Here is a 25,336-nt window from a genome sequence, read left to right as displayed (position 1 = left end):
GAAGCTGCCATGGCTACTCTCTTTCTCTTCCCATTTAATACCCTTCCTTCCTCGTTCTTTCCTCTCAAACCAGAGATCAAAGCCAACAAGAATCAAAACTCATCTCTCTCTCTCTATATCTCTCTTTATATTCTTCTCCGATAATGAAGCTCGCCGCTAGCCTCAGCCGCATCAGCCCAAAACGTCTCTTCCGCTCCAAATCAAAAGCTTCAGTCTCCAGATCTGAGCCTTCTTCCTTCAGCTCAAATGCTTCTTCCTCTTCCTCCGATGGATCCTACGGAAACCTCATCAAACCAGGTCCAACCGCTACTCCCATCAGTGTTCTCCCTCAAAGCTCCGGAGATTTTTACACCGAGCTTGTCCAAGCGTTTAAACTCATCGACCGTGACGATGACGGCGTTGTTTCTAGAGGAGATCTCGCTGCGCTTCTTAGCAAGTTAAGCCCTGAACCGCCCAGTCAAGAAGAGGTTAGCTTGATGCTTAAAGAAGTCGACGGAGACGGAGACGACGATGGTGGTTGTATCAGCCTCGAAGACCTTGCTAGCCGTGTAGCTGGTACGTCAGGCCAAGGATCTGTAGAGACGGAGGAGCTGAGAGAGGTGTTCGAGTACTTCGACGCGGATCGTAACGGGAAAATATCGGCGGAGGAGTTGCACAGAGTCTTTGGAGTGATCGGAGACGAACGGTGCACGTTAGAGGAGTGTGTGCGTATGATAGCGACCGTTGATAGAAACGGCGACGGTTTTGTTTGCTTCGAAGACTTTTGCCGCATGATGGAGCTTCAAAGCAGCTCCTCCTCCAGCGATGAAATGATCTGATCATCATTAGTATCATTAGTATCATTTTGTTTGATTGATGATGGTGACATTACTATATTTGCTCTTTTTATTTTTGTTCTCTTTTTTTTCATATAAACAAATATATTTATTTTACTCTAATCTCTATTTTGCGGTTGGGATATTATTAATTAATTAATTAATTAATTTCGTGACGGCAATTAAGCACACTTAAATCTTTTATAAAAATTTAAACAAGACGTCTCTCTAATGTGAACAAATGTTTCTAGTTTCACTCATCCGTTTGTTGAAAGATTTGTCTTTAGGTGAAACGACTAGTAATTATCTACTAATAACTTGATGATGCGTTTGAGGTGGCTAAAATAAGTAGATGAGAAGGAGAAAGACTAGATCACGGCTTAAAATCCTTACCACTCGAAATCTACCAATCAGCTCTCTCTATCTCCAATTATTAAGCATACATTATCTCTTTCTTAATTAGTTTTTTTGGCTAAATCCTTTACTCATCTCAATCGAATACTATTGTTCTTGAGATTGAGATGATTAAGGACTCAGAGTGGTTCTTGGGTTTATAGTTCAAATTGCTTTTAAATTGAAAGCTAGGAGTCTAGGACCAATCAATCGTCTCACTTTAGAAAACTTCAATATTCTCAGTAGAAGATAAAATATTCGTGGGAAAAAAAAAGTATAGAAGATAATATTCTCGTAAGAATTTGTATTCATAATGTTATCACACATTTGATGTAAATTATTATGGACTATTGACTATGTTGGCTTGAAGATAGCTTCAAAGTGCAAGCTATACTTGAAGTTATGGAATTAGAATTAGTTCTATTTAGGAGTTATCTAAATATGTTAGATTACCGGTTTAGAATAAGAAAGTTGTCAACTCTAGGGTTGAGCAATTCTTATAAATATCAAGAGGGTGTTTCATAAAGAGGTGCGCGCCTTAGGGTTCACACAAGGTGTGTGGCGTTGGCCCATCAGATACAATTGTATGATGCAACTTTTCTAGCTAATGAATTCTGGACTTGATCCCGGGGATATAGGTTATCCGAACCTTGTTAACAAAGTTTGTGTCTTCTCATACTTTAACATATAGATCTAGCCACATATAAGTCTTTTATTTGGTATCAGAGCTATGTTCGATAGAGGTATGTTCTTGTTTCGGGTATGGTCCTGGATTTGTGGCTAGAAGGAGAGAACCGAAGCGAAAGAGAAGAAAAGTGTTCATGATGGTGTAAGGAAGAGATCGAGAATTCTGATTTGTGTGAAATTTCAGAATCCAAGTAAAGACAAAGCAAGGTTCATATAGAGCTTCAATGTCTACCAGAAAAAAAAAGTGCAGAGAAGTTACAGATTAATGAAGAAAACTATTGCATCGCATCCGGTCCTCTGTTTGTTGAGGGTGAAGAGAAGAACAAAGACATTTCATGTTTGGATGATCAATTATGAATAAGATGATGGAGAAGTGAATTGACATAACATGGAAGAGAGTTTGTAAAATATATATATATATATATATATATATATATATATAGAAGAAGAAGCCGATGTTTTTTGTTTTTTGGAGATATATTTGGTTTCAAGGTTTAAAGGCTTCATGTGGGATTATGAGTAGAAGACTTGGAGGAAAGATTTGGTTTACTGTGGCTGATTGAGGATGTGAATTGAAGGCTTGACTTCGAAGGGTTGTGAAGATCAAGTGGAGACACTCAAATTATGGATACATGCCACAACGGTGGGCATAAAAGTTTCAAAAGATGGAGAAGAAAGATGAAATTGTGTTGAACTTGTCAGGAGTTTATAGAGTCATCGTCAGATTTGTTACCGAAAATAGGAGGATCATGTTATATTACCGACTTAGGTTTGGTCAGAAGAACCTTTTACTGGGCCAATGTTTGATTTAATTAGCCCACGATCGAAAAGTCTATTGTGAGAAGGTGATTGAAAAGTGTATTGCAGCTTCTAAGAGACATAGAGAGAGTAGTCGAGAGTCTTCTTCTCTTCGTTTCGTCAACCGATAAAGGCAATTTTAAATCCTGGATTTCTTAAACTTGTCAGGATTTAGAGTTCATGATTGGCTCGACGAAAGGTCTTGTGGCGACGTGAGAAAACATCGGTGGTTTAAAGGGTTGAAAGGTAAGGATGTAGCTGTCTTTGACTAAGAAAAGAGGAATTAAGGTTTATAACAAGATTGGCACAAGTTCATGAAACCATTAGAGAGAGACGAAGACTAAGATATTGCTAGCAAAATAACTTTTTGGAATTGTAAATTAAATTTGAAATCAGGAAAGAAGCTCTTTTTTATGGAGTGAAACGAGGTGACCGGAGATTTGCGGTAGCAGCTAAGTTGCATAACCGATAGTGCTCATTGGATCTTCAGCTGAAAATCTTTCAATTGTGGTTGAGAAGGTTTGGAAGTAAGATATTTAGTAGTAAGGATGAAAGGCATCAGAGAGTTCAAAGAAGAAGACGATGTGGATGGTTCAACGGTGTCGAAAGGGTCACTGGACAATGCAAGGTGTTGATTGGAATCGCATAGCAAAGAAGTGTTTTTGTGAATTGGTGGTTGATCAGTTTTGTGAATTGGTGGTTGATCAGTTTTTGTGAATTCTAAAAGAAGAAGCCAGTCAATGTGTTACAAGCTTGTGTGGGGTATGATTTGGAGATTTAGAAGTTTCGTATGTGACTTTTGGGATTGTTGTTGATTGTTCGTTTCCTCAGGTGAAGTCAGCTGACGTATTGTTTGATTTGTTATATGTGTGTCGTGGCTCGGATGTTTGCCTTATTGAGACACACAATCAATAAGAGAGAGAAGTGAATTACCTGTGTGTGGACTGTGGAGAGCATAGAGTCTCCATGAAGAACAATCGAGATGGTGAGGGTTTGACTAACCAGAAGAAACTGACGTGAATCATCAGCTCTATTGAAGAGGGAAACAAGAGTTATTCCACTCTAAGCACCTGCACAAGAAGAAAGAAGGAAATAAAAATTCATGAAGAATGAGAGCAAGAGGGAGATCTGAGATAGAGAGAGTATGACAAAGCAAACTGAAAGCTTGTGAAGATTGAAGCAATGAGAGAGCAAGGGAACTCACCAACGACTTCTGCCAATGACGTGAAAGAGATTCACAAACCGATCGAGAAGAAGGAGCGTGTGGGATCAAATTTCCTAGTTTGACCTTTGGGAATTCAGCTAATGAATCAAGAGGGAGTGTTGGAATTTGATTCATTGCTTAATCCTACAAAAGAGAAACAAAAAGAAGAGTGAACAGATGCAAGAAGAAGAAGAGGAATCATAAGAATGATGAAAGGAAGAAGTTTCCGGGATTCAAGAACTGTTTTCTTTCTAGGGTCGGTACTTTCTTCTTCGGTTACTATTGATACAGACCTCTTATTGAAGCTACAAAAGGTGTTCTGAAAACTTGAGAGCGAGATCTTTCCAATGTTATAAAGATTGTCATATGATTCCTTGTGGTTTATTGGGAAGTTGCTTTCAAAGTTGGAATGCTTGCAGGTTGCATCATTCCGGATCTGTTCTGGGAAAATAGCCGTAACATTCAAACCGTAGATGGAAATCGTGATATGTTTTTTCCCGTGTCTTCATATGACTGTTATTGATATTCCCACAAAATTTCATAATTTCCTGGGTTGGTTTGCTACTCCATTATGCTCTGCATCAGAACTGATGAAAAATGCAGAATTTTAGTTGTCTCAAAACAAGAAGTTGTGAAGAAAATATATTGAAGGTTAGATTGGAGAGCATAATTTCAGAAGAGATGATCATCTTGTCAGCTTGTAAACATGTATGTGTGATTAACAAAGTTCATAAAGAAGATTGTGTGGTTGAAGAGATTAAAAGAGATCACAAAGGAAAAGTTAAGTTGTTTGGGAAAAAAAGGAAGGGACAAGGAGATATGATCTGCATCATCAAGGTTGAAGTATTTGAAGATTTCTTTTGATGAAAAAGGACAAGAGGTTCTTCTCAGTTACTATCATAAGTTCAGTCATAAGTTTTCAAAGAAAATTTGCAAGGAGATATAGAGCTCATTTGAAAAAAATCCTATGAGAAGCTGATTGGGATCAATCTAAGATGTGTCAGCTACATTCACAAAGACTAAAAAGACTAAGGTGAAGTCTCTATCGATTAAGTCTCCGTTGAGATTGTGGGTATTAAAAGATTTTTCATAAGTTGAATCTTGTTTAAGATAAGCATCGAAGAATGAAGGCGATGAAGATAGTGGAAGTCGAGCATGTTCCCAGGAGTGAGCAAAATGTGGATATTTTGACTAAAGCACTTGGAAGAAACAAGTTTAAAGAAATGAGAGATCTCATTGGCAGGAGAGTTTTTGAAAAAAAAAAGAGTTCAAGCTTAAGAGGGAGAATGTTGGCATAAGCTTGAAGATAGCTTCAGGTGCAAGCTATACTTATCCTACCGAGTTATGGAATTAGGATTAGTTCTATTTAGGAGTTATCTAAATATGTTAGTTTACCGGTTTAGAATAGGAAAGTTGTCAACTCTAGGGTTGAGCAATTCTTATAAATATCAAGAGGGTTTTTCATAAAGAGGTGTGCGCCTTAGGGTTCACACATGGTGTGTGACGTTGCCCCATCAGATACAATTGTATAATGCAATTTTTCTAGCTAATGAATTCTGGACTTGGTCCCGCGGATGTAAGTTATCTGAATCCCATTAACAAAGTTTGTGTCTTCTCATACTTTAACATATAGATCTAGCCACATATAAGTCTTTTAGACTATACATCATACATGTTTTGGTCGACGTTCTAATTACAGAAATATTTTTGGTCAACAATCTCTTTTCATGTACTATTAACTACCGAAAACGTTTCACACTTTCTAACGATGTTTGATTGGTGTATAGTTTTAGGTACAAAGGAAAAAGAATAATGGTAATTAAATTTTGGAGGGAATATGTCCACAGCATTTGTCAAGAGCAAGTGCACCAACCAACTGTACTCCACTCTCGACTCGTGGTCTAGAGTGTATGGACCCTCCCCATCTTCAATGTTTCTTCTTCTTTTTCTTTGGTAAATATGCGAATATATTTTACTTTTACAAGCAATTATTTACTCAAAATCCTAATAGAATCCGCCGAATTCTAAATTGGAAGTAAACGAAAAAAGATACATGCACCACAAGGTCCAACAATAAAAGCCGACTCGAATCCTAACCACACACATACGTGTAGAATGTTCGAACCACCACAAGAATTTTTAATTGGTTAGTTAGTAAATGGTCTTTATCAATGCATTTAAATTTGTAGGAAGCAACGCGTAGAAACATGATTGAGCTTAAAGAATCAAACTCCCTGCCGGAGGTATAAATGCTTTCTATGAATTCTTTAATGTTAAGGACGACAGAAATAATATGAAAGTATAGTTCAATAATACTTTCATTTCTATTATTAAGTGTTTATGAGATTTCTGTTGATTAGAATAGGGTACAACTCCACATGGTTCTCTTTATTTAGTCAGCGAATGGTATACTTAATGACATGGAAATGACTCAACGAGATTAACTCTCGGTAAAATGATTAAATTTTGAATATTCTTACATAGAGTTTTATATGTTTCAAACAAGAATGATATGGTATTTTAGATTTTGGTTTTGCACTTCTCAATAATAGTGGTGTTTTGGATCTATCGACATTGATGTATGACTTTTCATATAGCTACAAAGTTTGAAAGTTCTTGGGATGCTTCCTCGTCTGCTCACGCATATATAAATAAATACACACATTTGTATTATTGTATACTTGGCTGCTTGTAATATCTTCCAAGTTCTGAGAAGTGTGAACGTGTTTTGGCATTTTGTTGGATAGAAATAGCCACGAAACATCATCGAGACTGATGGATGATAGGCATGTATGTTCCTTTCAATGTTGTTTAATTGTTGGTATCAAACAAAACAACTGGGATACAAATAAGAACAGTAAAAAATTAGATTCGTAGTTACAAATCCTCACTAAAACTCCCAAATCATACCAACCCTAGTAAGGTATAATTGTGTTGTGAAACAGAGATGTAATGTAATAGTCCATAAGTTAGTGTAATTTTGTACTAGAGTTGGAATTTGGAAACTATTTTGATTGTTGTGTAGTTTACGCGTGCGGTAAAGAGAGAATAGGACAAATGCTGCGTGCGGTGTGTGTGGCTCAGGGAAAGATTAGATCCCCAGGGAAGCTGGAACTACAAAACATAAAACATGAACACGGGTTTCTCTTAACGTCGACATCATCACTTACGGTCCCATACTCCCATTTCTTATCTAACAAAACGAAAGAGAAACCCGTGTTCATGTTTTATGTTTTGTAGGCCTACGGTGAAAAAAGGGCTCATTAGAAGTTCTTAATGGGCCTACGGTCAGGCCTATAATTGAATTCACCTTTTTAATCTCTCACTCAACCCTAGATTAAAATGCTTCTCTTTTTTTCCTTTTTGTATCATGATGCTCCTCTTCTTCTTCTTCTTCTTCCTCAGTTACAACGGCACCGGAGACTTCGATGAAACGATCGTCGCCGTCGAGGTCGTCCATTATGAGTACGATGCGGCGTTCCTCGAATCAGCTGCCGGTGACCGAACATCGAAACAGTCGGTTCGGTTTTCCCTGATTTCCCACCGAGACTACCCGTCACTAGATCCTCGTTCTCAAGGGCGCCGCCATTTGTGCGATTGCGAATGGCGAGAGGATTAATAAAACAAGGGGCTCAGAGTCCAGTAAATATGAAAGGCCCATCAGGATCCAAAGGAAGAATTCAAAACATGTGTTACTACTACTCTCTCTCTGATCATCGCGCCAAACTCAAACGCAGAGAAGCAGTTACATTTTCGAATCTTCTGCTCCTCCAAGATCGATTTGCTTTTCCGAAATGAAGAACCGTGAAATTGAACCATCGCTAGGTCTGCCGGCGCCGGAACAAATAGCGCCACCACCGCTAGCTCTTCCCTTCTTGAGGAGCTGCTCAATTCGCATTTTTGTTCCTTCTGTTCCGGGATGGAGAATCCTGATTTTGAACCATTAGTAGATCTGCCGGTGCCGGAACAAGTAGCACCACCGCCTAATTCTTCGATCACCAGTCGCGCTTCGCTTCCCGGCACCACCGCGACCGCTCGCTCTTCCCTTCTTAAGGAGTTGCAGGTAACTCTAATGTTCTCAGATCTCTCGCTTTTTTTCGTAGCTTATCAATTTCCCCGAATTGTTTCGAGTTAATCTGCCTTTTGAATTGCCGGCGAATGTGATTTCCGGCGAGTTAATACACAATTGAGTATCAAATTTGTTTAGCTAGGGTTCATGTTTCTGATAACTATCTCTTTCGTTCCTTGATTAGTTTGGAATTTGTTTTTGTGCTGATGTAGAACTAATCACAATTGAGTATCAAATTTGTTTTGCTAGGGTTCATGCTTCTGATCTGATTGCTTTCTGTTGATTCCTTCTTCTGATAACTGTCTCTTTCGTTCCTTGATTAGTTTGGAATTTGTTTTTGTGCTGATGTAGAACCTCTGGATCGATATTGGTGAAAGTTACAATGAGAGAGTTAAGATGACGCTAGAACTTGAGCAGGAATGTCTGGATATATACACTAAGAAGGTTGAGGAAACTCGCAAGTACAGAGCTGAGTTACAGCGTTCGTTAGCTGAAGCCGAAGCTGAAGTTACCAGCCTCACGTCTGCACTTGGTGAACAAGTTTCGTTTTCATGGGTATGGTACTCTCTTAGCATCACTATATGTTTCTTTCACAAAGAGCAAACATGGTTTTTTTCTTACTTATATTGTTATTCCTTTTTTGTTTTCCCCTCTGTTTGTGAAGAAAGCAGGCTCTCTAAAGCATCGCATCTCTACTATAAAGCCTGTATTGGAAGATCTGCGGATGAAGAAAGATCTAATATGGAAAGAATTCTCTGGGATACTGACACAAATAGCAGAGATCTCTTCTCACATAGCGGGAAATGATTATCCTGGTAACTCTGGCGAATTGACCCAAATAAATTTGGATGGACTTAGAGCACATCTGCAATATCTTCACAATGAGAAGGTGATCCTATATATATGTGTACACATTTGGTTGTTGTTTCAAAACATTTTGTGGTTATGTACTTACCTTTATTTCAATTTCAGGCTTTGCCCGGCTGCAGAAAGTCAACTCTCATCTCAGTGCTATCCATGAGTTGTCAGAGATAATGTCATTTGATTTCCCTGAGGCCTTGATTAAAGTCCATAAAAGCTTGACCGGGGTATCAAAGAGCGTCTCTGATGCTACTCTTGCTAGATTGACAAAACTTGTAGAGTCCCAGAAGAAGGAGAAATGTCGGAGGCTGCTTCAGGTGATCAATAAATACTTGGGAACCATTTTGACATAGATTTTTGCATTATCCATTTGTTATCCTGATAGAGTAGTGCACATATGAGCTAGTTTGCTGATTTACATTTTGGGTTGAGAAAGAATATTCACTTTCTTACCTACTTCACGAGCCAATTTTGAGTGCTGCTTATGTAGCTCTCCCATCAAGCACCCGAGCATATGTTTGACAAAATTTAGACATTGTTATCACTTTGCGACCTTTTAGTCTTTTGTTTTCGTTTAAAAAATATAGTATATGAGCATACGTAGTAACATGCATGTCAGATCAGCAGTCAAGACCTTTGCTGATTTATTGTATATATATATGATTTCTCATTATAGCATTCAGGATTAGGAGAATCACTTTCTTATTCAGTAGCCTTGTACCATTTTTCACTGGAATGAAGAAATTCCGGAAATCCACAAAAGCAAACCATGGCTAGTTAGGATTGATGATCTAATTTTCTTATTTCTTTCAGTTACGGGGTTTGTTAAGAAACATGCATGAGCTGTGGGAGCTAATGAAAACACCTGTGGATGAGAGGAGAAGATTTGACCGTTTGAGTAGTTTACTCTCTCATGCAGCTGATGATGCCTTGGACAAAGGGTGCCTCGGTCTGGACATTGTTCGGGAGGTAATGCGACCATTTTTCCCCTTAGTTACATATCATATTCATCTATTTTGATATGTCCCTGTAACTTTCTTCCCAACTCTAATATTTTGTTCGTAGGCTAAAGATGAAGTGCAAAGACTGAATGCCCTGAAGGAAAGCATGGCCATAGACAGGACACGGGTCTCTGATCCGGCAGAGCAGCTACAGCCGGGAAAGCAAGTGATCCTGCAAGGAGAACAACCAGTTAATCCAGATGCGCAGGGAGAAGGCTGCGAACAGATAGATGAGGCCAACGCCTGTGAGTTCGTGGGGTATGCGGTTAGGATGATAGAAAGTTGGAAGGAACCATATCAGAACAGTGGTAATGAAAGGTCTCTAAAAGTTCTTGAAGACTTCAAGAAGCTCTTTGCAAGCTTTTACTCTCTCCCAGAAATAGAGGAACATATGTTAGCCACTTACGGTAGTGCAGCAGCTGCAGCTACGGTGATACCATACTTTGAGAACATTGTAAAGTCTGCCGGTGGTCTAGATATTGGTGCTGATGAGTATAAGAGGTATTCTCTAGAACGTTCTCGGCAAAGAAGAGAGTCAAGAGACAAGGAAGAAAATGGACAGAGGAAAAGTGAAGAGGAAGAAATTGGGATAGAGGAAACTGGTTATAGCGACAGGTAAATGTACAAGAGGAAAACAGTTGAGGTAAGATGTCTCGGATTGAAAGTTTTTTTAAGCTCTAAAACTGATTCGGGTTCATTGGATTATGCTTCCTTCCCCCTCCAAAAGTTGCTTTGCAGATGCAGGTATAACAATGAAGAGAGATATATGAAGAGCCAAGATGGAGTTTGATGGAAAACAAAAAGAAAGAAGAGAAATTTCAAGTCTGTCTCCTGCAAGATCTTGACACAAAATTGTAATGCAACCCAGAGTTTCCATATATTACAATAACATTTGTCTCAAGAAACTTGTTACTATAGTAATAAAGCAGACACATTGCATATTAAAATGAATTTGTGGCCTCAGTTGAATTCTCCCTCAGTCATTCCCTCAGAGACTTATATATAGCTTTTGCCACTGCACATAAAGATATGGAATGTGAGTGATTTTGCCAACCCGTTGCCATTTCAGGAGTTGTTGTACTAATAAGTCTCTGCTAGAAACCGAGTGTTTTTAGATAAGTATCTTACAATGCTTAATATATCGATCAGCTTTAACAGACAAGCTTGTTGAAGCATTGCAATTTCTCCGCTTAAAATAAAGACATCACAAGACACCAAAAATATAACAATACTACTACTACAGTATTTGACTTTGCTGCAACATACAGAGAGAGATATCATCCCAATTATCAAATGACATACTCAGGTTTGCTTCTTCCTGGACTGAACAGCGTAGAGCCCACCAACAACATTTATGGAGAAAGCAGAAGAAAATAATATTTTGGGCCCAGTAATCCTAAATAAATATCCATGGAACTCTCAACCAACCCTAAGGATTTTATTTCTGGCTCGCCCATCATGGGTAAGACGGGGAGCAGAAAGGTAGTCATGAATAAGGAGGAACTGCTTTTGTTCGTTGAAAAGAAGCGGCAGGAGGAATCCCGTAGGGACTCTCTTCGATTCCGATCTCGGGCTCTCCATTGACGAGACAGAGAGCAACAAAGTAGTAACCATGATGAGTAAGGAGGATTGCTGTCTCGCCGCCACGGAACTTATTTTGGCGATTGTTGCTTCTTACGAGAAGATGTTGGCCGAGCAGGATTCGGCCGGGAGTATTTAACCCTTGGGCTCCCCGTTGCTATCATCAGGTTGATTACCCTTACTGTATCTCACTTACAATTCTGCCACCATCTCTAATTGTTTTTTTTTTTTTTTTAACTGGGTTGATTATAATCAATAATGCAGCGTTTGCTTCTTGACGTGTTTGTTCATTATATCATCAAAGTAAAAAAAAAATAACAACAACATATTCTTTTTACACACTTGTAAACTTATTCAAGAACTTGTCAATATGGCCAATTCTTTGTTGTTAATTTATAAAACAATTTCATATAACTAATTTAACTTAACCATGGAGAGTATATGTCCCATTTCTCATCTATTAACACAAACACAGCCCACGTTTTATTATTAAATCCAAATATAATATCTAAGCAAATGTATGTATTCTTGGGTGAGACAACAGACCCACAAAGTGTTCGACGAAATGCCTAAGTGTTTGTGACAAATCATCAACTCAGAGTTCAGACACGACGGCCTTCTCCAACTCTTCCGATCAACAAATGAATCGGAAACCTAACAATTTTCTTCTCAATCCCATCTTCTTTCCAAGAATCAGCAAACTCTCCTTCCATCTCCGCCGTCAAAATCTCCAAACCTTTCTCCTTAGCCGTCTGATACGCCGACGTTGACCTCAGATAAGTCATATACTCTTCCAACACCATTTCTCTCTCCGTCACGAACTTATTAACCGGAAGACTTTGACTTCCCGTTGACTCATCATCATCATCGTCATCGTCATCCACCTTCTCGAACGGGAACTCAATTCCTCTGTACCCATCCTCCACAAGCCGCCTCGCTTTATCCCAATGAGGACCAAGTTTCTCGTCGTAAAACCGCTGGAAAACCTTGTCCACGGCGGCGTTGACCTCCGGATTGGTGTAGCACCAGGCGGCGATCACCCCGTTTGGTTTCTTGAGCACGTGTTTCACGTTGCTGTAAAAAGTCGTGAGGTCGAACCAGTGAAGTGCTTGTGCGACTGTGACTAAATCGACTGATGATTCTGTTGCCACTAGCTTCTCGATCTCCGATGTAGTCATCGTCGGCGGAGTCAGTTCGTAACGGACGTTGGGAAGCTTTGCAGCAAATTCAAGTTGCTTTGAACTCGTGTCCGTAGCAATCACCTTCTTGTATATTCCCGCTAGCTGAGAAAGATTAAAATTAGTAACAACAGTCCAAATTGATATTTGAATCAAAAGTGTATCAAACACATAACATGATATAGTTAGATAAAGGTTGAATGATACAAAAAAAAAATTGAAGACTAATTACATGAAAATTGGGAATTGAATTTACCGATCGTGAGGCCTGGCCGCTACCTGCGCCTACGTCCCAAGCAAGGTCGTGGCACGGTGTTTTAGATGCGATGAATTCGAAGAGTTTGATTGGATAATTTGGTCGGGCTGCTGCGTATTGCTCGGCTTGCTTGATGAATAATTTCGCCATTTTTTTTTTTCTTCCGTATGTTTAATTTTGTTTCTTCAAACAAGCAAAAGCTTTTAACCTTTTAACTTTGGGGGGGGGGNGGGGGGGGGGGGGGGGTTGAAGGATTCGATGTATCTATCATCATACGTTAGAAGTAGGATTCGAGAGGAAGAGGGTCAAACTTGAATTGATCAGAAACAGTGACTTTCCCGGGAAGGTGTTATTGTTAATAAGGAGAATATATGTATATGCTTTGTTAGTTTAGATGGGCTTTTATGGACTTTTATTAGCCCAATATAAAAAACCATATGACCCATTTAATCAGTTTATGAAAGGCATATTTGGATATCATCATATCACTGGAAGTACCTTTTTTTTTAATTTGGAATTTCTTGCCAAATAATTTCTAACTGTAATTAAAAATAAAATAAAATTAGGTGGGTGGCAAATAGTTTATAAAAAGGAGATTAATAAACGATTAAACTGATACTTGAATTTAGAATAATAAAAATTCCCAAAAATAGAATGGTAAAGTGTGGGGGATCTGGAAATTAGTGAAAAAAGTCTATGAAAGTGACAACCAAATTTAATGGTAAATCCTAATTAAATCATGTCGAATTTTTATTTGTCGGGCCATTATTATTTTACCTTTCTTTGGCCCCTCGATTACAAAATAAAGTTAATATAATCACCAACTTGTTTCACCATTGAGAGTCATTGACTCTTTTATCTGATTTTACGTATCGAATTTTTTTTGTATTTATTTAGTTCACAAATGCAACATTACTATATATAGTTTATGCTAACTTTAATAATTTATAAATTAACTTTATGAAGTTTTTTTTTTTTTTTGGGTTTTCCTTGGATTCTAAATTGATCGACACTTTGATAGCATATCTGGAATCAAGAACAACTTTATAACACGTGAACCATATGGTGCAAAGTTATCAAAGTTGAATAATTGTGGTACAACATAAAAACATTTACTATATACATACGTACTATATAATTAGGGGTACTGCAATTCAAAATAAATAATAAGAATGCTGTTATGGATTAAGTTTTGATATATGGGAATAGTTATTTTCTATCGGTCAAGTGTATTAATATCAGATAAACCTTTATCTATCTTCTACAACTGATTTGGAATTAAAACTATACAGTTGCATATAACACTTCAATTTTTAATAGAGAGTTGCATAGAACACTTTATATACATTATACATGTATTTAATTAGAAACCATTCTGTTCTCTTAATAACAAAATCAAACATAAGAAAAACACTATTGAAATTTTTTTGGTTTAATTAAGAATAACATAATTCTTTTACCCCAAATGTTAGGACATATAATGATTGCAAAGCACTTTGACGCCTCTCAAATGTAAAGTAGATTACCTATTTCAAATAAATCAATAGATTTCCATTAACTATTTGTTATTTACATGACCTAGCAGGTTGATAAAAAAAACAAAGAAAATTCCCCGTCGAACATTTTATGGCCATTGTGTCTAGTTATATTTAGTTTCATTTGAAAAGCATATTGATCTATAAGAATGTGTTTCCTTTAGCTAGGTAGATTAGATAATATCAAGAGCAAACAAAATTGTTACTGAGTGTACACATAAGTACGTTTTTCTTGTTATGATTTCACATCAAACATGCAAGTATATGTCTTGTCAAACAAATAATTTGAAGATATTGAGATGATTTCATTAGAGCGTCACAGCAAAACTGCAAAACTTTAGTCGAATCCAAATAATATTTTATGCAATATATATACAGTGTAAATGATGAGAGAATAAATAAACTAGAGTTAACTGAAAATACGACATATAAAAGCATGAAAAGACAAGAAAGACCCTGGGAAGAGCAAAGCCCAATGGTCACAGTCATCAGAGCAAACAGAAAGTTTCAGGCATCTCTTAGCTTAACTCCAACTCCCAAGTTTCAATTGTCACTTTCTCTCTCTCTAGCTAGCTCTTTCTTTATCTCCCTATCGTCTGAAACAAAAGGAATTTTCGTGAGAGCTTTTGGTTCAGCACAAAGGTCTCTCACTCTCTCTGGTTATACATGCAAAGGCTCACTCACATCATTATTCATTTAATACCACTGCACATTAACATAGAGTGAGAGAGACGCATGAAACGGAGACTGAGACTTAAGCTGTAGGCCTAATCATGTCATGTGGAAGTCAGTGCTTCTACAAATAAAATATTATTTACATTCTAACCGGGATCATTTAGTATAATGCATGTATAACTACTGTTTAATTCAGTTAAGAGTGCTAATTTTAATCATATTTAAGTAGCTAGCTGGCCCGTGAACATGGACGCTTTCAACACATGGTTAAAAGTTGGACTTAGGTCATTGCAAAAAACAAATCTGGTGTAGGTTTTCTACCATTTGATAATGTGTATAATATGAAATAATAGTATAGTTTTATTTTTTTGATTGCACAGTTAAAAAAGTTTTGTCTTAGACGTTTACGTGACTCATGATGTTTAATAACATTAAACAGAGCAAAATTGGTTTTTTCGATTGCACAGTTAAAAAAGTTTGGTCTTAGACGTTTACGTGACTAATGATGTTTAATAACATTAAACAGAGCAAAATTGGTTTATTGTATTAAATTTGGAATATTGAGTTAGGGAGTGGTAGCAGAAGCAGCTGCTAGTCAGATGATAGTGAAGTGTGTTTGACACGTGTCGGAAATTGAGACGGACTTGAAGTAAACGGAGTCCGTTTAAAGTAAGACGCCTCGGCCGTACTACTGTTATTTTGAAAGCCGCTATTTTCGCATAATCGTATAGTAGGAAGAGACCTCTCATGTGATAGATGATAGATAAAAAAAGTTCATGTAATTATTGCCTACTAAATAAAATAGCGTTTTAATATTATTAATTTTGATTTAGAAAATTGAAGTCAATGGTACTCAAGATTCTCGGCTATGTAAGAAAATATGTTCCAAAAGTAAGATAAAATTAGGTAAATAGTAAATACGATATAAATTTGATTTTAACTTTACTCTATATTGATTATATTCTATGTACATGCATGTCTGTATGTGCGTGTTGGTTTTGGTGCATTTTTGATAATAAAAAGTTACTATTATAAAAAATTAAGAGGGAATGAGGGATGATGTTTTTGTTAGCTATTTAAAATGTTCGGATTAGTGAAAAAGTATAGAAAATGAAAAAAGAAAAAAAAATAAGTAAGAGAGGAGCAGAAGAGAGACAGATTGAGAGGTCAAGTCATAAAAGTCAACATCACATCTCTTCACATGCAATAAAACACACCATTGTCTTGTCTTGTCATTTATCATTTTGCATCCCAACAAAATTTTCGTTACACATATTTTAAGAGTTGTGTTATTGTAAATGTTTCAAAACATTTTAATGTTATGTTATGATGAGTATTTTTATTTGGCCAATTTGATTGGCTCAACCGGTTAATTAGGTTGCTGTTAATGTTTTGTTAGACCCATATAGGAATATATTGTGCTACATTTGGAAAACGATATTCCTCTTATTTTATACAGGATATTCCGCTACATTTGCTACATTTAACTTATATTGGCCCTTTCTCTAGCGCCCAGGGGAGAGACTTCATGCCACGGATTTGCGACTGGATTTCCTCAATCTCGAGGTAGAGTCCCATGCTTGTCGAAGGGGTGGCCTGGACAAACGGGGTTTCGCGGGTCCGTGAGTTTGGACCCGTCGGTGGGATGACCGAAGTCACCAAGGGAGGAGGATTTCCTCGTTCCGCTTGATTGACTGTCGGTATGTCTGAGAAGTCGAGACGACGCGTGAGATCGCTTCTCCTGGTTGCGGGCGATTGCTCCGTGGAAAGTGGTGATAGAGCTGTCTGAGTCACGACAGCGTCGACTCTTCGATTAGTGTCGGAGATCATCTGGTAGATCTCCTTGGTCATGGTACCGAACAAGATTTTGAAATCTTCCATGGAGACAACTTGCGGAATTGGTACCGGCATCGTCGCACGATCAGAGGAATCCTCGGTTCGGACACCAGGTTGCTGTTCCGTAAGGAGCGTCGTCTTCCGGTTCGTTGGATGTTCGTTCGAGCGTTCTGCTTCGAGATCGTCCGAACGTTCACGGGTACGCTCCATCCCCTGGTCAAGGGCATCTTCGACACCGTCCTCAGCTGGGGGTTCGGTGTGGCTGTCGGTCAGATCTACTGAATTGGTAGCGTTGCGACGGACGTAGACGACGGTGCCCTGCGTAGTTGGAACATCACCCCGTGCAGCGGCATTATCCTGAGACAACGCGAGGCCCGTGACATCGGATACACTTGAGGAAGTGCGATTTGCCTCTGTGTTGGTCATCGAAGACATTATTGCTAGTTCTTGAGAAATTTACTTGTAAAGACGATTTTGGGTCCCTAGAGACGGCGCCAATTGTAGAAATTGGGTTTCACACAATGAATTTGTTTAAAGGGGAAACAAATTCAATAAAATAATCTCTCAAATAACTCGGATTAAAACTAGTAAGCAAAAGGGGAAAAAAATCTCTTGAGGAAGAAGTTAGGATTTTCCGCTTAAGAACAAGTAAAAGTAGAAAATTAGGGTTTTTTGTATTAATTGTTGGATGCTTTACAATGGAGAGGTCTCTCCCCTTTTATACAGTCTCATTGATCACAAAATATATTAACTTTCATTTTTGTCCGAAGTTGGCTTCTCATTGATGGGCTTAGCCTCTTTGTCCGAACATGCCTTCATGTAGATCATCAGTTAAGATCCTTAACCGGATTCCCAGTTGAATAATCAATTTATCTTTCTGGTTTAGATCGGTATGTCGGGGGTGCTAAATTCCGCACTAACAGTCGCAAACATATATCATTCTTAAAAGTTCATTTTAATTTGGACCTAAAAGATGTATAGAAAAATATTTCGTTTCACTTTTTCGTATATAGAAAGAATATTACCATTAAACAAAAGAAGCTTAATTAGGGTTTTGAAAAAGAAAAAAGAAAAAGATCTTTGGAAACGATATTTCTCCCTTTAGATTCAGATTGATTCGCTTACTTGGATTGAACATATATATACGCTAAACAAAATGTTTTAATTGTTGAAAAAAGCAACTTAAGTTTACTGCTACACCACTTGTGTAAAATTTCCCTTTTTCTGCATAATTCAAATCACCTGCAATCCTTAACAAACACTCCTTCTGCAGCAATCTATAACCTAGTAAATTCCAGCTTTCCTTGTCTACCTTTTACACTCACATGCAACATTTATACATATTGTGAAATTGCATGTAAATATATAGATATGGTAACTTTCCATTGTTAATTGAACAATAAGCACTTTTAGCATTCGGTGTTAATTTATATACAGATGGGTTACTGGTCTCCTAAAGGCCTGCAATATGACTCAAGCACCTTTTTTTTTTGAATCCCCTACCTTTTTTTCTGGGCCAAAATATATACACATATATATAATATTCTATATAATTAGGATATATATATGTGTACATTATACAAATATATTATGGTATGATGATAAATATGGTTTAGTTTCAAATATTTTGTGTCGTGTTATTTGCATCTGATTCTCACAATTGCCAAAGATTTTCTTTTTGGGATGATTGAAGGAAAATATAATGTGGGATCCATGAAATAAAATTTTAGTGATGGTGAACTAAATATGAATATAATATTTAATTTGTTTTTTATTTTATTTTTTCAATGCCAACTTTAAACGTTTCCTTTTATTTTACTAATTTAACTTTTTGTGGCCAATGGGACCAAGATTATCAAATTAACAACACAAAAGAATCTCCACTTGACTCTTAATACTATTATGGTTTATTTAATTCATTGTTAAATGCTTTCCAAAACTCAAACTTTCTTCTTTTCATCAAGTGTGAAGTGTGTGCTCCTCTTTAATTTTCATCTGCTTTCTCCTGTCAAGTCCCTTTCCCATTATAAGAAAGATACGCCTAATCTACTCATTTTTCTAGTTTTCTTAAATGATTATTTTCTTCCCATTTGATCATTTATATGATTCTATCTAACTAAATTTCTATAAAAAAAAATAAATCTTTAGGCTTTCCTCTTCTTTTTTTTTTTTTTTTTCGTGAAGATAACTGTAGAATATCGGAATACAATTTTAACTCTAGTGTGAGATTGCAATTAAAACTAAAATCTTACAGAGGTTTAGAAATGATGGATTAGTTTGTCCTTATCTTCCATCTGGATGACATTAAGAGCGAGGGCCTTGTCTTGTACCCCATAATACAAATATGTCACTACTTTGTCGTATGCACATCATGAAGTTAGTGCATATATAATGTTATAATAGCTCATGTATATGTGTACTTGGTTGCTTTTTAAGTGGTTAAAGTAACGATTTGAAAAAGAGTCAAGATTACTTATGGAATCAATAATTATTACTACGGTTCGTTTCCTATCGTTCAAGAATGATGTATTCTGTTATCTTTCTCTGTTATAGCAGTAAAACATTAGTATTTGACATCAGTTATACACTTATACACTATTGAAACCCACCAAGTTATAAGAATTGGTTAACAGACTTTTATAACGATCATTAGTGAGAAATTTCTATTTTAAAATTTTCAACATCATATGTAACACAAATATAAAATTATAAATAACATAAATTTTTGTTAAGATGCATGCGCGCGGAGTTAAATCTGGATAGTAGCAACTAGCAACCAAAAACACTAACAAAAATCACCAAAATATATATCTTGGTGCTGAAGATGACCATTAAATTCCAAAAAAATGAAAATCAGAAGATACGTTAATTCCTATAATTTTTATTAATTTAAATTGATTTGGGTTTTATACTTTCTATAATTTACTGGTCATACTTATATGATTTTGAAAAATATAAATGTTGGTTTCATTGGTTTTCAATTGATATTAGAAAACTCCTCATTCATTGTTGTATGTACCAAGCCTTGGAGAGATCTTTTCTAATTATATTTCTTCTTCTGTTATTATTAATTACAGACTATAAAGGTTTAATTGAAATTGTCATATTATTTTTGGTAAGAAATTGCAAAACATATATCATTATAAATAAACTATAGATATAGTTTGTATTTTATTATTTTACACGCAGTGACGCAGAAGATGATATATGGCAGAGAAAAATATTTTAATATTTTGAATATCTCTATGCATTTTCTTTTCTTCTCTAGTGGCTAGTATTATGAGAAATTTGCAAGAATATTCTTAACTGGAATCAACTACGCATACACACTTTTGTCGGTTCGTGTGACTACTAGGCAAGTTGATTGCAAGGGATTCGATTCGAAGTGTCTTGGAGATTATTAGGTAAACTGTTTTAATCCAATGAAGACGTATAATCCTTCCAAAATCCCATTAAGAAAGAAAAAAAATTCTAGAACCGATTCTAATATGTGGAGGTGGCCAGGAGGGTGCACACGATATATAGACGGGTTGATGTGATAGCTGTGAAGACAAAAGACGAATTGAGGAATGTCAAGTAGATGTATATATCAAACGCCAATGATTTAGGGCAACGACCATGTTAGTACATTGCAACAACTGAAGCATATTGGACTTTCTACAAAAGTTACAAAAACCAGAATTAAATATAATAATCATGTGGCCAATATATAAATATTTTGGTCAAATGTTTTTAAGTGACTTTTGTCAACTCTAAAAGTTTCCTCGAGATATCGAATATCTTATCACCAAAAGAGTACCAGAAAAACAGCGTGCATATATATATATATATATATATATATTAGGTTAATGGAGTTTGAATTCGTAAAAATGTTGGATTGCTATAAAATTGGATCATTTTCTTCTGTCTACATCAAGCGATAACTCGATTCTATAATTAAAGAGAAACTTTAGTGTGTATATATAATTATCTAGAATTGAAGCTTGGTTCTATTTTTAGACTATTATTCAAGAACTGGCGATATGTACAGATTAATGTGCAGTATAAAACCACATATTGTTGGTATTCAAGAATTTAAATATCAGATAATTTGACTATCTTTTAATAGACTGATAGTTCGATTCTCTTGTGTGTGTTTTTCTATAACTTTAGGTTTTGATCTTTGGAGTAGTCGAATGGATGGTAGAAATGGAGAGCATATTTGGTGACTTTCTTCAACACAAACATTAAGAGAGACAATATCATCACAATCATATATATTTTCCACCACGACCACTTAAAAGAGAATTTGAGCGGTGGTGTTTTGACCCAACTCCCTCCACAAAAAAAAACCTAATTTTATATGCTCATCCACTTCTCATTCTCTATGGATTTTCCATCAACATTTGAATCACCAGCTCATAACATTCAGTTGGGTTTCACTTAAAATTCCTCCTCTCTCTCTCTCTCTCTCTCTCTTTAAATTATGTATATATTGTGTATATATTCGTACATATATATGAATCCATTGTGGCCATATACACATACATACCTATAATAATATACTTATATCATATACGCAAGAACCCTACAATTTTATTTGTAGGCTACAAGTAAAGTCAGAGCGACCTCAGCCAATGGGCTTGCATTCAAAGCATAGACATGGGTTATTGGTGGACACCTAAATATGAATTATTTGGTACCTATATAAATTTGTTAATTTGATGTTTCAGCTTCAGGAGTTTCACTTGAAGACGGCTTTGAAGAGTGGAACTTCTTGGGGTTCATGTTATTTTCGGCTGCTTTCAAAAATGTCGTCATCTTTTTGGGAAAAGTATCAACACGAACATACATATATATAGAGAAATAATACACACCCAACCACACGTATATATATATATATATATGCTTGTATTTTCCAACAAAATCTAATATACTTAGCTAATTCAAATCTTGTTCAAACTATTAGAGTTTTCACTTTCCTAGACCTAGAGAGTATGTCAGCATGCTAGGGAAATGATGGGGCTCTGATGTATCCTTTCTCATTGGTTGTATTTGGAGTATGTCATTAAAGTTCTTCGATTTATTTTCCATAACTTGACTATTGGAAACTTTCTACGGACTTTTAGCAAACTCTCGAAGGTAGTCTAAGATTCACTGATACATAATCTTCGCATATAGTTGGGCCATTGGCTTCCTGTAAGTTATTAATAAATTAATGTATATATTTATGTTTGGTGTGTCAAAGTTGGTAATGCATTAAAATAGTGTGGAACCATGTTGTTCATATAGCATTTCGTTAGTTGTTCACTGTTCTGTAACAGTGAAGATTGCCAAATTAAACAGGATTAATTAGCCATGTGAATAGTTTCACTTGTTTCTTTGAGTTCTTATTATAGATAATTCATTAGTACAATTTTTCTAACTATTCATACACGTAATCCACACATACCTCGATTATATATTTAAATATTATTTAATTATACATTTAAGTTTGTAAAGAAAAACGAAGACTGTAAGCTTTTAGTGTTTTGGAAAGGAAAAAAAAGCAAGCAAATGACAGAAAAAAAAGTATTGTATGAGTGGATAAAATTAAGTAGTTTAGGAATAGAGTGATCAATATTTCTCCACGTATCAATTTTAATTATTTAATATATAAATGTTTAGGTGGCATCTTTTAACTTTTCCCTTAATCGTGTAATATAATAAATAATTAATGCTGTCGGGGTATGGAAAACAAAAAGTAAGCAAATGACAGAAAAATAATTTCTTAAGATAAAGAAAAGAGAAAGGGGAAGAAAAAGGAATGGGGAATAAATTTAAATATGTTTTAAAAAAGTTTTCAGAAAGTTGCATATATGGAATATGAAACACACAATGTGGGGTTTCATTGTTAATTAAATTATGTTTGGATTATTATTGATCGTAAACATGCACATAGAATCATTGATCATAAAAAATATTTTGCTACATATTTTGCGTAATCATCAGAATCTATATGCAATAGCATATAGTATATACTTTAATTTATATAATTAGTGAGTACATTTAAAGATAATCAAATTTCAATACAATAACTAAAGATAGGTGGAATTGTCGGGTCACTAGAAAGGATTTAGCCTAAAATGGACTCTAATGTAGAGTAAAGACTAATTCTAATTATGCTCACATTTTTGGAGTCTTCTTTGTCTCTTTTTACTAAATTATTATTGATGGAGTATAGTGTATAGACCTAACCCATTTTTTTAAATAACATGGATTATATAGTTTGGGTGAAAACTAGGCCTCAACATTTTAACCGAATCTGAAATCCGAACCCGACCCGAAATAGACAGTTCGGTTCGGATTCGGATAGTACTAAATACCCGATTGGATTTAGTTTCTTTGAAATTCGGATATCCGAACTAATCCGAAATAAATACAAAAATGTATCTAAGTGGGTTTGAACCCAGTACCTTAGGCATTTAGAAGTTTATCATAAACCATTTTGCAACCTTAGTTTTATGTCATAGTATGAAAACGTTAATTATTTATATATATATATATATATATATATATAATTATGTATTCTAAAATTGATTTATTTTTTTCTTTCTCAATCAACAGAACCCATAATTGTTTTATTTTTTTTATTACCCAAATTAATTTTAGTAGAAACATGACAATCAAATCTATAAAAAAAAATATAGTTTGTGGGGTTTGAAGAGTGAGTGAGGATGGAAAATAAATATGAATCATATCGTATAATTTGCTATAAATATTAGATTTGGTAGGGAATTTGAAGGATTTAATTTTTGAAGTAGTGGCCATGGATAAACAAATCTAGGGTTTTTTTGTTGAAAAAAGAGATGAAGAAGAAGGAAACAAGAAGAGGAAGATAGAAAGTATTTTTTTTTTTAAGACAGATTTTTTTTTTATGACTTCGGGTAACCCAAAATTACGCGAACCCGAAGACATCCGATCCGAACCCGATCTGATATTAAAAAATACCCGATCAGATTTTATATCTCTATATCCGAAAATCCAAAAACCCAAACATCCGAACCCAAATCCGATCGGATATCCAAATGCCCAGGCCTAGTGAAAACACACATTAGCGAAACATAATTTCCAACCATTTTGTATTTCTTGTAAATATTTCAATTAATTACTTTACACTAAATTAAAAGTTTATTGAATAAAAATTTTTATTTTATAGATATATGATAAACTATAAATAAACCGAGTGTGACGGAATCTTTAACAGAAAAAATGAGTGTTAAGGAAACTAAAGATGGGTAAGATATACAAATAGTAGGTAGCAAAAACTTTAGGATCCCGTCAAAACCAGGACCCGCTTTCCCATTTACTCTCTGGTAACTAATTGAGATGACTACCCAATATTTTACCTTCTGTTCTTTGTTTAAAAAAAAAAAATATAGATAGAAAATAAAATTGCGTACCTGTGATTTCTTCCAAACTATATTCATGTATTTTTCATTACAGTTTGTAGATATAGAACAGCAAGGTATTTATTCAAAATGTATAAGCTCTCAGCTATTAACAAACAACAGGTTAAATAACTAGGTGAAAACATTGAGGACTTTATCCAAATTCTAGAAAACCACCAAATATATGTTTCGTCTTCTATAAAAACACTAATCCTAGCTAGTAATAGTGTAAAAGACCATTAAATGAATAGCATAATTGACCTAAGACAGAATGGGAAAACTCAACACACAAGACTTACGCAATCTAGGCCAATCACGACAAGTGTGTGTTTCAAACTTTTACCTATATATATACATACACACATATATGACATGTAAGATGTGAAGAAAAAAGACCCGATAAATAGGATATTTATTAATTTCGATATACACAAACATCAATTTCACTGAGTTAATAATGAAAAGAAACCATATTTTCATGTGTTTGACAAAAGAAATGCTTCTACAATTTACAATTTAAGATGGGTTGAAAGGAAAAAAATTGAAAAGAAGAGAGAGAGAATGAAAAGACAAGTCAAACGTCAAATCGAACCACTTCCTTATCATACGACTGTCAGTGCCCTTCTGTGTGTTGTCATTCTTTTTTCTCTTATTTTTTCTCACTTTCCTTTTTACCCTGAAATTACCAAACAAATAGCTTTTTTTTTTTTCCTTCAAAATATATCATCTCGCACGTGCACCCCTCAAACGCACGACGTAAATAACAAAGATATACCAAAACAAAATATATAGTTCGTACAAGATTTCATTCCATCATCTTTTTCATTACATCTAAAAATAAAAGTTCTAATAACTAAAATGACCTTTTTGACAAGGCGTAGACGTTAATATGAGATCTTATTTTTAGCAAAATAATGTAAATTTTCACTGGGAAGAAATAAGAAAACTTTATTTACGAATGACCAAATAATAAAACTAATTCTTGTATACTACCGTTTTGTAATAATAATAGAAGAAAAAAAAAAAAAAAAAAAAAAA

General features: G+C 35.5%; 3 protein-coding genes across 4 annotated transcripts; 2 read left to right on the top strand and 1 right to left on the bottom strand.

Annotated features, from left to right (window-relative positions):
* Positions 16-991, top strand: LOC104793049 (probable calcium-binding protein CML35). The gene has a single exon (XM_010519330.2). The coding sequence runs from the start codon at positions 144-146 to the stop codon at positions 816-818; it is 675 nt and encodes a 224-aa protein (XP_010517632.1). The 5' UTR covers positions 16-143; the 3' UTR covers positions 819-991.
* On the top strand, positions 7,247-10,791 carry LOC104793048 (65-kDa microtubule-associated protein 5-like). The gene is made up of 7 exons (XM_019226766.1): positions 7,247-7,960; positions 8,318-8,521; positions 8,631-8,871; positions 8,939-9,144; positions 9,641-9,796; positions 9,893-10,443; positions 10,556-10,791. The coding sequence occupies exons 1-7, from the start codon at positions 7,817-7,819 to the stop codon at positions 10,596-10,598; spliced, it is 1,545 nt and encodes a 514-aa protein (XP_019082311.1). The 5' UTR covers positions 7,247-7,816; the 3' UTR covers positions 10,599-10,791.
* On the bottom strand, positions 11,870-13,089 carry LOC104793047 (putative methyltransferase DDB_G0268948). Of its 2 annotated transcripts, none has more exons than XM_010519322.2 (2): positions 12,820-13,089; positions 11,870-12,692 (listed from the first exon to the last, which is right to left on the bottom strand). In XM_010519322.2, exons 1-2 carry the CDS (start codon positions 12,991-12,993, stop codon positions 12,012-12,014), a joined length of 855 nt encoding a protein of 284 aa, XP_010517624.1. In that variant the 5' UTR covers positions 12,994-13,089; the 3' UTR covers positions 11,870-12,011. The 2 variants fall into 2 exon arrangements, with proteins under 2 accessions (XP_010517624.1, XP_010517625.1); XM_010519323.2 differs by having other exon boundaries at positions 12,844-13,084.

Source organism: Camelina sativa, chromosome 6 (genome assembly GCF_000633955.1).
Source record: "Camelina sativa cultivar DH55 chromosome 6, Cs, whole genome shotgun sequence".
NCBI lineage: Eukaryota > Viridiplantae > Streptophyta > Magnoliopsida > Brassicales > Brassicaceae > Camelina > Camelina sativa.
The sequence above is the reverse complement of the archived record's forward strand: the minus strand, read 5'-3'. Positions and strand labels throughout refer to the sequence as shown.

What these genes read in the sequence shown, in the direction of transcription:
- LOC104793049 (XM_010519330.2), top strand. Translation starts at nt 144, where the DNA reads ATGAAGCTCGCCGCTAGCCTCAGCCGCATCAGCCCAAAACGTCTCTTC.
- LOC104793048 (XM_019226766.1), top strand. Translation starts at nt 7,817, where the DNA reads ATGGAGAATCCTGATTTTGAACCATTAGTAGATCTGCCGGTGCCGGAA. An exon ending in AATGTCGGAGGCTGCTTCAG is followed by an intron (nt 9,145 to 9,640) that starts GTGATCAATAAA and finishes TATTTCTTTCAG; the next exon opens with TTACGGGGTTTGTTAAGAAA. An exon ending in GAAACTGGTTATAGCGACAG is followed by an intron (nt 10,444 to 10,555) that starts GTAAATGTACAA and finishes CCCCTCCAAAAG; the next exon opens with TTGCTTTGCAGATGCAGGTA.
- LOC104793047 (XM_010519322.2), bottom strand. Translation starts at nt 12,993, where the DNA reads ATGGCGAAATTATTCATCAAGCAAGCCGAGCAATACGCAGCAGCCCGA. An exon ending in ATTCAATTCCCAATTTTCAT is followed by an intron (nt 12,693 to 12,819) that starts GTAATTAGTCTT and finishes AATCTTTCTCAG; the next exon opens with CTAGCGGGAATATACAAGAA.